Genomic DNA, 13,262 nt, shown 5'->3' on the forward strand with positions numbered 1-13,262 from the left:
TATGACCGAAAAAAAATACTTCATCGATTTATTTAACGGTATTTATGTAATAAGCTATTTTAAGTTAAAAGTGGTCCGTATAATTTTGAGTATGCATTTAGTGGTTCGTGAGGTCCAAATGCTTTGCGACCGCTGGTATAGATTATTAAAATCAGATTATTATCAGTGAAACGCACAGAGACACGACTGCGTGAACACGAATGAATACAACGCGAATTATTTGACAGGTTACGAAAAATAAAAATAAAATAGTTCAACACCGCGCGGTTCTCGGGTCTTTGAACACGTTGATTATTAGCATGGATATGACGACGATCAGACCGATCAGGCACAGAAAGCCGAATGGTCTGTGGAGTTGGAACTCGCAGACGATGGCCACCGCGATCAATATGACCACGCTGGCGATCATGCACATGCAGTTGAAGAACAGGTTGTTCGTCTCCAATCTGATTGGACCACCGTTCATCGAGCCCGGTAGCAGGCACTTGACCAACCAGGGCAGACCCAAGCACAGCAGTATATCCATCGTGTTGGAGCCCAGCGCACTGCTGATGATCATAGCTCCTTCACCTGTACACGCAAGTATAATAATACACCAACCGAGCGACGGACTATCCAGTGTACTATCACCGAATCTGTTGCACCTGTCGGTCATGGGCGTGATTGCAGGGTCTGTCAGAGTTTAGGTTTGTGTGCTTGGTTGATTGGGGCATTGGTCACACTAGGGAATAAATGGATGACTTTGGTAGCTTAGCTCACTTTAAATTGTATTTCAACCCCTGTACAAATTAAAAATGATTCCAAAGTCAATTATATACTGTTCATTAAATAATATTCCTTCCCCTTTCTTCTGAAATCACGCCCATGCGTGTGAGAGTCAACCGAATTCCAAACAACATGAGCGTTGTTATATACGGGTTCTCACCTCTCCGCGCGTTGATTATACCCGATACAACTTCGGGAATGCTGCTGCCGATCGCCAAAATACCAATGCCCATGATAATATCGCTAATACGAAACGTATCACCTGTGTCCCGAAAACCGAAAATATTAAATTAATCCTTGTACTTAGTGCATGGAATTGAAAGAAGTACTTAAGATATAATCTTATAAAGATATACTTGTAACATACAAACTCGAGACCAAAATTCTAAGCTCCTATCAATTAGACTTAGTGTTTTACAGTGGTGTAGTTATGATTGCATTTGAAGGGAGGGGAGGGATAATTTGTTTTTATTTAAACATATGCAATGCATATTATGCATGTATAAAATTACATGTATAGTATTATAGGAACACCAACCGATATTCAATTATGTAAAAATATATTTCTATAAATTAATTTCTGATTTCAATTACAACATATTACTATTAATAACGTCAATTGTAATGTAGACAGCATAACGCATTAAATCGAACCTTTTTTTTATAATAAGTATAATAGTTTAATCATCATTCATATGTATTAATAAATAATCGTATCTTAATAAATGCCCCTTATATATATACAAGCATGGCGCAATAGGGGGCAAAGGGGAACTCTTGTCCCCCTAGAAAACAGTTCAGCCCCTTCGCCAGCCCACTGAAAAATATGTATGTTTAATAAAGTTATAAAACATTATTTTTAAAAGAGTTACATCAAAGTATTTATAAAATATACTTTTTAAAAATTTGTAATTTATGTAAATACATTCGTATTTTTGAAGATTTGTGTTTTAAGTTTTTAGATAGACTCTGAATTGTGCATATTTATTTTACTTATTTACTTATGATTTATTACTATTTGTTCATTATCATCTTATTGTGGTTGTATGTCACGAAAAATAATAATTGCTAATATTATGTTATATGATACGAAAATATTTATATTTTATTTAAATAATCTCAGAATCTGTTGAAAAACCTCTAGTATTAAACAAAATAGAGTATATCAGTTGTTCTCAAACTTTGAAACGTGCCTCTCTAAGGAGGCGTAAGTAGTGACGCCGAACTACAAAAAATGCAATATGGCGAATATCAAATTTTAATAGTACCTACTCACCTACCAATTGATGTAAACGGTGGGGGGGGGCTGAAACCCTACCATAATATTGTATTCAAAATTGGTATTAATATATATATTTATATATACATAAATTTATATATTTATATATCTATTCTCATATTGTGACTTATCAATAATTTATGATATAGCCAATATAGGTTTTCATATATTAAATAATATTTATTTTCATCACATCATACTATCGTTATCGTATTATTTGTGTTATTATTACGGTTTTCTGGCTTGCATCGACGTAATCAGCATACCACAACTGATATGCTTTTATGTAATAATGTTAAATATTAAATGTTTTTAATACTTTTATAATACATTTTTCACATTGGGCTGTGGATATGTGGATTGACCTATGTGTCACCTACCCAGCACTAGTGGTGGGCATATCCGGATTTCAAAAATCCGAATTATTCGGATTTGTCAAATCCGGATTTCACGGATTATCCGCAGTATCCGGATTATTCAACTCGATTTTGCTGTTCAATGACTCATTTTACTCATACTTACATTTTAATTCTATAATATAATTTTCATTATAATAAAATAATTTATTTTACCATACATTAAAAATATTTGTAAGCCTAAAGTCACATAAAAAGCAAATCCAAAAATCCGGATAATTCGGATAATTCGGGAAATCCGGATAAGATTTTAATTCAAATCCGGATTTGGATATCCGGATATTCGGATAATTCAGATATTCGGATTTCATGCCCATCCCTACCCAGCACCCAGTACCCACCCACCACATAATTCACTATGGCAGTCGCCATACTTGAATATAGGGATCGGCGCCACTGGGCGTAAGCACTTATTTAGGGAGGCGCTAGACAAATATTTATATTTTTTATTATACTATCCTATATTTATTTTTTGCTTTTATTAAAATAATAAAAAATAGTGTTGTTTTATTTATCTATGGAAAGCGTGATTAATTTTTTTTTTATTATTTTGGGGATGCGTGAATCAAAAAAACTTAAGAACCACTGGAGTATACTGTTTTAAGAACCTAAATATTAGCTTTTAAAATATTGAGACAAATGCAGCAACATGTATTGTCATATGAATACCTGCAGAATAAGCTATTTAGTGTAAAAATTACATACCGCATATCGTTAACATCCAAGACAAAATGTACATGACGACGCTGATCCACACGATAGCCATAATGAACGTTAAAGGGTAGAATTTCCGGTTCGTCTTGCAGTCTGGTATTGTCACCAGAAGTATAAACGTGATCGGCAAACACAAAATCGACCAAATTTTTAGTAGCAATACGTTGTCTGGCAATGTGGAATGTGAAGAGGTAACTGTGCAAAATATTTAATTTTTTAACTGCAAACGTCATCTTACTACCCCCATATCGAGTATTCGAGCCTATGCTCGAATACTATACCATAATATTATGGCAGTGTATTTTTATTGAAATTTCAATAATTACTCGGTTCTATCATACTGCTTATTTGATCGGATTTGCTGGACGCCGACGAGGTCGTGATTATCGTTATTGTGGGCGGTGATTGACATTCTATTGTTTACGGACAATCAATGCAAAATCAATATTCGTAATCCGTGATGCCCGATTGAGCACGGTCGTTATCGGCCGATCTTTTTGACGATCCGATTGAGTGCGATAAAAAAAAATAAATATTGTGTACAACATTGTCAGATTTTTACTAGTATGTATTGTATGTATTGTATTGTATGTAGATTACTAATAGGAAACTAATTATTAGTCGAAAAAAATTTTACTATCGATTGATGGATACCATAGAAGTTTAAATTAACTTTGATAAATAGGAAACCAGAATTTTATCTACAACGATTGAACTGTTATTGTGTGTACTCACGCTGTAAATAATAGCCAGTCTGTTCTGTTGTCTCGTGTGCTCGTGTTGTATTCCTAAACAATGTATTTTACAAATTAAAATAGAAAATAATGAAATGAAAATTATTTATCCGAGAGAGGCAAAGAGTTAGCTAATGTTGGGGCTTTCAAGTATAGGTTTATTGGGATTAGAAAAAATGATGAATTATTGAAATATTCTACAAAGCATACAAAGCGGTAACGTCGTATCCATTTTCGTACTCAATCGTGTGGTTTTTGGGCTTTTTTTTGGTTCTTATTGTTTAATTGCAATTGTGCTCAATCGGGTTACGAAAAAGATCAACCGTGCTCAATCAGATTCCAGCCTTGGTAAGTGTACCGTAGTGGTACAGATTTTGTTTAAAGTTACACAAACAAAAATATTATTTTTCTAATTGCATACTGTAGACTACAGTCTGTAGTTATTATCGAAACGATCACTAACCTGTTCCGTAATGATACGCGTTTGAATAACTGTTGTGCGCTGTAATATATTGAAATTCGTCCGTAGTGAATTTTTTACAAAACAGTGCATTTAAGAATAATTGCTTAAGATGCACAAAAACCAAAGTCCCTGTAACGGTGTAAATGGTGAATTGTTAATATTTATATATAGCCATAATTATACTATTATAAAAATAATCGACCATATTAAAAGGAACTAATTGGCAAGGCTGGGTATTAACGAGTTAAAAGTTAAAATTAAGTTAAAACGTTAAGTTAATTAACTCGTTACTTTTTTTACAAATTAACTTTTAACTTAATAAGTTACTTTTTTTTAAATTAACATGTTAACGTGTTAACATTAAGTTAATTTTAGTGCAAAAAATAATGCAAATTATCATCCCATCGTTGGTTGCGAGATTTTTTTTCTACATTTGGTCATTTGAAATCAACGTTCAGTCGCGCGGGGTTAATATTCTCCAAACATTAAAATTATTAAAATTAAAATTATTATTAAAACATTAAAATTAATCCGATACCACAAACTGATAAAACCGATACCTGATATTATAATCACAAGTAGTTTTTGCAGTATCGGTTCAAATATCGGTTTTGAAAATAAACCGATACCGATATTTCCGATACTATCAATATCAGCCGATACCAAGTATCGGTTCTAGGATCGGCCCACCCTTAAAAATAACTTTAATAGTTATTATATGGGCTATATTTTATCATTATATTTTTATAACATTGTAATTGTATAAGCGCTATAAACTCAAGGCAATCCTAAGAATATTTTGTGACCATGTGAAAATACTAAAATACCACGAGAGCGAGTGTCGATGGGGGATTAATCACAAAACAGCTGTGGTATAATTTCCAATATTATTTCATTATTCAACTAGCATGTATTTTGTTCACAACACGTTTATATCTATTTACAGATATATGCTGTATAGCCACATAAATTAGATTACTGATTATCTTATTTATGTTACATAAATGATATGTGGTGCTTTCAACAATAATTGCTGTAGTTATGACTCAACTTTTTTATTATTTACCATGTTTAGCAACAGTGGAAGTACAAAATTGGTAAACTTCAAATAATTGCATAATACAATAATTCATAAGTTTATAAATACAACTTCCATAAATATAATTAACTATTTTAAATGTACAGTTATTTTTATATTCTATAAAAGGTATTTAAATTTGTTGTACGAAAAGTTTAAAGTTTATACAAAGTATGTAATTTAATGAGATATTTGCAAAAGGTTTAACATTTGTTTTATTTTTATCTAAAAATATAATACAAAGTAATTATATTTTGACTGATAATAATTGTCCATGTTGTGCTGAGCCTAGTCTTTTGAACTACACGGTGGCTGCATTTTGTCTACTTAGTATTGAAAATATATTTGGGTAGTAGATACTGCCTGTTTGATTTTTAAAATTTGTGTAAATCAATTAAAAATATTGGTATCTTAGCAGTTAGAAGAAAACAATCAATGATGTTTTTTTTTAAATTTTAAATATTTGGATGTACCACTTGGGTAAATTGATTTGAGTATGAGTTCAGGATTAAGATTTATTTTAGAAAAGTAGGTTTTTTTTATAGCTAGTTAATACATTTATGTATCATTTTAAAATTTCCCAGTAATTTTCTTGAGTGTAAAAAAATTAATATTATGTGTGCAATTTTTTATTTTTGCAAATTAGAAAGTTTTAACTTTAAATTAAATAAAATAGTAACTTAACTTAACGAGTTAAAAGATATCGTTAACTTGCCCAGCCTTGCTAATTGGTTTATTAATAAAAATGTTGGTTTTTATTTTTAATAAATTGACAGTGGACCATTTACAATTGATGGTTATGGGGAACAATGTTGTACAAACTGCAGGTAACCAACTTTGGTAAATATTATTCATGTACACTATATTATTTTAGTCATATACAGTATATACGTATTATACTAGTCTATGTACATTTTGTTTAAATAATTAATAACAGTTGTATAGGACACTCAAAACGATATTGTTATCAGACCTGTATGCAAGAATCGTCCAAGAAAGAGTTCAAAATTATATATGTTATGTTAGGAAGGAGGACAATAAAAAAATACACTTTGGAATATCAATGAACGAAAATTAATAAATATCATAAAATGTCTGAACAGCTTTAACAGCTAACTTGTCAGTGAAATTGCATTCTATCGATGGTTTTCTACAATTTTGGTCATTCTACAATGATAATTAACAATGTGTGGAAAATGCTCAAAAATTCAATAGACAATCACGTAAAATCAATAAAATTGGCACTGTTTAAACAAAAATAGACAACTATGTATGAATTTTCAAGTCAGTTTAGTTTTATAGAATGAGGGCTAAGTATATGCTTAATAAAAACTTACAAAAAAAGGTCTTCAATTGGGGGGGGGGGGGGGGGTTATAATCCTTCTCACGTTTATGTCTCTATTTTAAGCCCTAGATCATTTATAGGCACTCACAAGTTCGAAATTGGTTTTCGTTTTTGAACTCTTTGACGGTCTTCACGAGCTTGTGTTGCTGGAACAAGAACAAGAAATACCCGAAGTACATGACGACCATGACCAACGCCTCGTACCACACAATCACGTTGTCGATGGCGATCGCGGCCAAGACGGATGTGGCCGTCACGTAAATACCGCTATCACGAATAAGCGGCCATTTTTCCATAGTGATGGCCTGATTGGTAGCCAGGCCAGCGCATGCCGAAACGCCCAAAGTGTTGTACACTCCGCTGCCTACTACCGTGCCCACGCCGATATCTGACTCGGTCAGAAACGTTCCGATGATGTTGACGAACAGTTCGGAAGTGCATGTAGCCGTTGCCATGAAAGTCGCCCCGGCCACGTCCGACGAAATGCCTAGATCTAAGAATGATATATAATAAATGGTTCGAGAAAAAAAATGTTTTTTTTGTGCACCAGGGTTTTCCTGGAAAATGGGAAAATTATAAATGACTCGAAAAGAGTTTGAAAAAAATTGCATTTTTTTTTATCGAAAGTGGAATCTACGTTATGCACTATCAGGTCCGGCTCAGATGATTTTACACACCTGGGCAAACTTCAGTTTTGCCGCCCCTTTTACATCTAAATACTATATCAAATATTCATATTAACATTACTAAAATATAGTTAATTCCGAGTTCATTATATTTATTTGTATAAAGTTATCAATTTATTAGATTGAATTAGATTGATATATTTATTGACAAGTAAATCTTTACTAATATAAATAAAACAAAATAATTTAAAAATAGTTGTATTATAATATAACAGTTAATAAAAACATAATATAAATGTTAACATCGTATTATAACTTGACTTTTCTTGCTTTTGCGTGAGCGAAATCAGATAAAACTTCTTTCATGTCCATATTATAGGCTAATTCTTTCTCAATTGAAATCATTGCAAGTCCCACTAAGCGATCCTGTGACATTTGGGATCGTAAATAATTTTTAATTTTGAGAAACTTCTTTCTCCCGGGGCAGCCATCACAGGAAGTGTTAAAAGGATTCTTAACGATATATAAGTGTTAGGAAAAAGTTCAATTAATTGATTTTCACAAATATATTCCAAAACTATTTGAGAATTAGTTTCTGTATCATTGAACCGTCATTGCAGAGCTGTAATTTCATAAAATAATTCTACTGCATTAATGTCAGAAGTTAAGCCGTCATCTGATCCAAGTGCTAGTTGAAGATCTTTGTAATGAATCATAAGTGCATCGCTATTTTTTACTTTGGAAATGTCATAAAGAAATGAAAATAAGTTTGCATGCTCAGAAAGTTATAAAAGTCTTTCCTTAATTGATTGTAGAGCTCTATCTGAAATTGCATTGAAAAAGTTTCAGAAACGTTAAGCGATATTGTTTGTAATATTTTACTGATAATATTTATCTCAAATAAAATATCGCACCAAATTACCAAGTAACACAAAAATTTAAAATTTAAAAACTTATTGATGTTACCGATTGCTTTAGCGCGACTTTTAACACCAGAAGGATTTACCAACGAATTATCTTGGGATATTTCTAAAAGAGCTGAATATATTTTTTGGCTTGAAATCTTATAGCTTGTACTGCATCTAATCTACTTTCCTAGCGGGTTTCACTAAGGGGTTTTACAGTTAGGTTATTAATGTGTTTTAATAAGACATCCTATCGATAAGTTAATGCAGAGAAAAAAACATAGACTTCTTGAATTATATTGAAGAATATAACTGCATCAAGACAACAATTTACCAAATCATTTAAAACTAAATTTAATGAAGGAGCATTGCATGGTACATAGAACGCTTTTCGGTTAAGTAGGCGAACTCTTGCTTGGACACCATTTTGTTGACCACGCATATTGGCATTGTTATCATATCCTTGTCCTTTCATGTTATCAAATAGAATACCATATTTTTAAGTATTTCAATTAAAACATTAGTCATATTTAAATCAGTAGTATCATGTAATTCAATAAATTTTAAAAAATGTTCACTTACAGAACATTTTGTAGGGACATTTTCTTTCTTTCGGTAGCTGTTACGAATCTTATAATCATTGTCATCTGCTCTTTATGATTAACGTCAGGTGTACAGTCCAAAATAATAGAATAGTATTTCGAATTTTGCACGGCTGATATTATTTTTTGTCTTATTTTGTTATCTAGAAGTTGGATTATTTCATTTTGAATATTTTTACCGAGGTAATGAGTATGTATGCCTTGAAATGTTATCCTACTAATATGCTATTTTATTATAGTGTCAAATTTACCTAGTAGTTCAATAAACTTCAAAAAATTTCCATTGTCGAATTCATATAATTTATCAGAACTGTCTCGTAAAGCTAAATTTTGCATTCCTAAAGTTTGAATAAGAAATATAATTCTTTCAATGACGGCTTTCCAGTGTTTTGTTTCTTTACGAATTTAAGCTTGGTTTTCATCGTCGATAGTTTTTCCTTACATCATTCAAGTCTGAAGGATTTTCCAATCTTCATATTCAATTTTATGGTTTGGAGAGTTTTCATGCTTTTTTAGTATTTAAGATATATTTTTCCAGTCTCTGGTACCTTGTTTAGAGAGAGATGATAAATCTTTTTTAAATAATTTGCAACAAAAACAAAATACTGAGTCATTTGACTCTAAATAAATAAGCCAGGTCCAGCTTTTTTTCCATCAGATAATGTCTTGAAATAGTGAACATTAGAAAACTTTCTTTTAGAATCATCTAATGGGTAATAATTTAAATTTATTTGATGGGGAATTAGTAATAATTGAGTATAAAACGATGTCAATATAGTATATAATTAGGAATTTAATATAAAATGTTTAATTTTCCATATTGTTTTAGCTTAAACAAAAAAATCTGAACTATTTCCTTATAAAATAAATGTTCAGTTTAGTTTCAATAAAGTCATACCTAGACATATACAGAATATTGATGGTAGAAAATAGCCATGGCAAATAAATGATATAAAAATGAATCCGTATACAACCACTAGTAAGTGAATGACTATTGCTCCGTTACGTCTTTGTTCCTTGGTGAAAAAATCAGGAGGAAATTCGTAGATTGAATGATGAATTTTTTCGCAAACACTTTGACTGCTGTTTTTTGAAGCGATTGAATTTAAATCATCTCCTAGAAATATAAATTACAACTTTTAAAACATACAATTATGTAATAAATAAATATACTATATGTATTTAATGTTTAAAAATACAATGCCCAAATAACATTATTGGAAGGAGTCAAACTCAAACAAAAAAAAAAAATTCACATCGTTCATAATAGTATGTTTTGTCAAAAATTAATACTATATTAATAATATAATTTGTGTGAATTTAAATTTGATTTATTAACATTTTTAAACAAATATACAAATTTAAACTTTTTAGGAGTCTATAGATGTATAGTTCAATATATAGAGTTACCTATAAGTAATTATAAAATATGATTATCTAAAACAGTATATTAGCAGGGAGTGGATACAACACGGCGACAACGAAATCAGCGGCCATTTTAATTAATGTACTTTTGTTATCAAATTATAATCAGTGATAACTGATATTCGTTATTAATTGTAATTTCAATTATGGTAATTGTTCAATATGTGATCTACCAAACAATGTGAAACATGGTGACCTACTGGGTACCAATAAGTTTTTACTTGTGGATCATTTTTTAGATAGTATGTCTATCATAATACAGGCCCGTGTGTAGGATTTTAGAATGGGAAGTGTTTAAAAAAAAAAAAAAAAAAATGTATAAAATAGATTCATCGATGATTAAATAGTATTATACAGGTATTTATATCATTTTTTTAAGTATATTAAAAACGTTTATATCGATATATTATATAAAATGCAAATCATTGTTGTAATAAATTTACAAATACAATTGTAATACGTTTACAAAAACACAATTTATATTTTTTTGGTAATGATGGGAGGTTGGGTTATACCATAGTATAAGACTTATAAGCCCCCCAAATCTCAAACTCTTATTGCGCCTAATACCTTGAAAAATAATACTACTATTAGTAATATTTGAAAATGCGCAGTAGCTTTTGTTACTAACTTCCTACTATACCTCAAATAAAATGGCTGACTGATTTCATTATTGTCCTATGCTGCCCATGTAATTTGTTATCAATGTCCATTCTGTTTTATTCATTGATATTAGGTACTTAAAATGATAAATTTAATTATTTTTATTTCTTCCTATTTAGACATTCCGCGGGAGAAGTAAATGGTTAAATGGTGTAAATTGTTTTCAGTCTACAGGTTGCCAATCCTTGATCTCTATTAATGATATATACAAAACTTTCAAGTATATAAATCTTAACCAATTACCTAGTTGTTGATAAATTAATTTTTAATGAGTCATTACATAATAGACTTGTGTTCAACTATTTGATTTTAATAATATAAAACATTTACATCGTCTTATTTATAAATAACTCTTCATATAATAATTTAATTATTTGAATCGATTATTTTCAAATGGAAAATTATAAGTACGATAATTATAAGTACTCGTATACCAAATATCGGCGCATATGAATTGGTTCCCAAATACAGGTAGTCGATATTTTACTCTTAATAAGTATCTTTGAAATGGCTCCCAAGGATTTACTAATGAATTGGCTCCCTACCTTTCTTTTGGAAAAATATATTGATTACCAAAATGTTATTAATAATTCAAAGTCAGCCGTTATTTTTAAAATTAGGTTGACGTTAGTCACACAAGATAATCGAGTAAATTCTTAAGTTTAACACATGGTTTACGATATCACATTTGTATATTTTACTTCGTTACATTGAGATTTATAAATCTATTATTTTACAGAAAATTATTTATTAAATATACTAAAATATTCAATAACACAATCATACAATAAATATAAACAATGATTAATAATTAAAATAAGACAATATAGCTGAACACATAGTTATAAAATATATAATATGTATATTATATAAATACAAATTAATACAAAAAAGATAAAACTCATACAAAATTATAGAGTGTCATTATAACATATAATAAAAATATTATATCAAACTAGATTATAATTGATTGGTGTCGAAAAAGTAAACGCGTCTAATATTACGAGAACTCCTATGTTAAATAATATTATTTAACAATTTTGGGAGCTAATTCAAATATACATTTTCGGGAGCCAATTCAAGGGTCGAATTAATATTTACCCAAAATTGGGAGTCAATTCAATGGTTGCCCCAGATATAGATTATTAGAAGCACGTACTTTTTTAGCATTGATTAAAAAATAGTCACAATTGATAACGTTTAGTGCTCATGATTTCGTAATAGGTAGTCGTAAAGTACCTAATTAAAAATACATTTTCATCTGAAGTTTCAATAAATTTAATAACAATAATTTTTAAAATACAAAAGTGCGAATTAAATTTACTTAAAAATGTAAAGCTATTTTATTTTTTTAGATCTAAAATGAATATATACAATCTGTATGAACATTTACAATAGGTATTAATAACAGGGTTGGACGGCTTGATTGAAGGGGGTGTCCAATGACACTACTTTTGAATTCTAGACAATATTTATTGTTATTATTGTTTTTTAAGTGTAAAAGAGGTCCCAGTCCTTCATTAAAAATTGTTAAATTAATAATATTATAACTATTCGCTATCAATTGGTACGTGGCTCCTTTATTGTAGTATTTAAAATAAAATGTATGATTATGGTTAGATACAACTATAGAATTAAGCTATAAGTATTGGATTAGTGTTTATGACTGATATTTTATTATGATGCTTTAGAACGACATTATTAAAGTAGGACAATAAGTTGTACCTATGTTTTTTTTGTTATATCTATTACACAAAATTAAACAATAAGTATATATGATAATATTACAATAAATCGTTTTTCATTCGAAGATAATAAATAGAAACTTTAATAATGTCTTTCAATTTTTTTAATGGTTAGGGTAACCTTTTCACTTAGATTGAATAACTTAAACAATTTTAAATCATGTACGTATTTTTGGAGATTTATGCATGATATATTTATTATAAATTTTTTAAAATTATTTATTTAATAATAATTACAAAGGGAATATCGATTATAATAGATTTTTTGACCAGTTCATTGACTGTAGGTTAAGTTATATATGTTATAAGCGCTAATGGAAATAAAATTTTTTCGTTTATTTACAGTTATAGTAGTTATAGTAGTTATATCTGTAAAGATTAATAACTGATATGGTTGCATATAGTACTAATATAATACCAGTGTGAAAAAATAATTAAATGTAAGTTATTAAAGAGTGAACTTTTAAAATTAATGTTAAATGTAAATACAAGTTAATGTTAT

The 13,262-nt window shown here is 29.7% G+C and overlaps 1 protein-coding gene across 1 annotated transcript in view; it reads right to left on the reverse strand.

Moving 5' to 3' along the window:
• Positions 1 to 13,262, reverse strand: part of LOC112686296 (sodium/potassium/calcium exchanger 2-like) — a 24,662-nt gene continuing 11,400 nt past the window's right edge. The window contains exons 2-8 of the mRNA XM_025558508.1: positions 9,826 to 10,044; positions 6,883 to 7,287; positions 4,372 to 4,500; positions 3,501 to 3,587; positions 3,166 to 3,369; positions 926 to 1,027; positions 1 to 570 (exon numbers count right to left, since the gene is read on the reverse strand). Coding sequence (XP_025414293.1) covers positions 254 to 570; positions 926 to 1,027; positions 3,166 to 3,369; positions 3,501 to 3,587; positions 4,372 to 4,500; positions 6,883 to 7,287; positions 9,826 to 10,044 — 1,463 coding nt within the window. The 3' untranslated portion in view covers positions 1 to 253. The remainder of the gene's footprint in view (positions 571 to 925; positions 1,028 to 3,165; positions 3,370 to 3,500; positions 3,588 to 4,371; positions 4,501 to 6,882; positions 7,288 to 9,825; positions 10,045 to 13,262) is intronic.

Source organism: Sipha flava, unplaced genomic scaffold (genome assembly GCF_003268045.1).
Source record: "Sipha flava isolate LNK unplaced genomic scaffold, YSA_version1 303_pilon_pilon, whole genome shotgun sequence".
In the NCBI taxonomy this organism is placed as follows: Eukaryota; Metazoa; Arthropoda; class Insecta; order Hemiptera; family Aphididae; genus Sipha; species Sipha flava.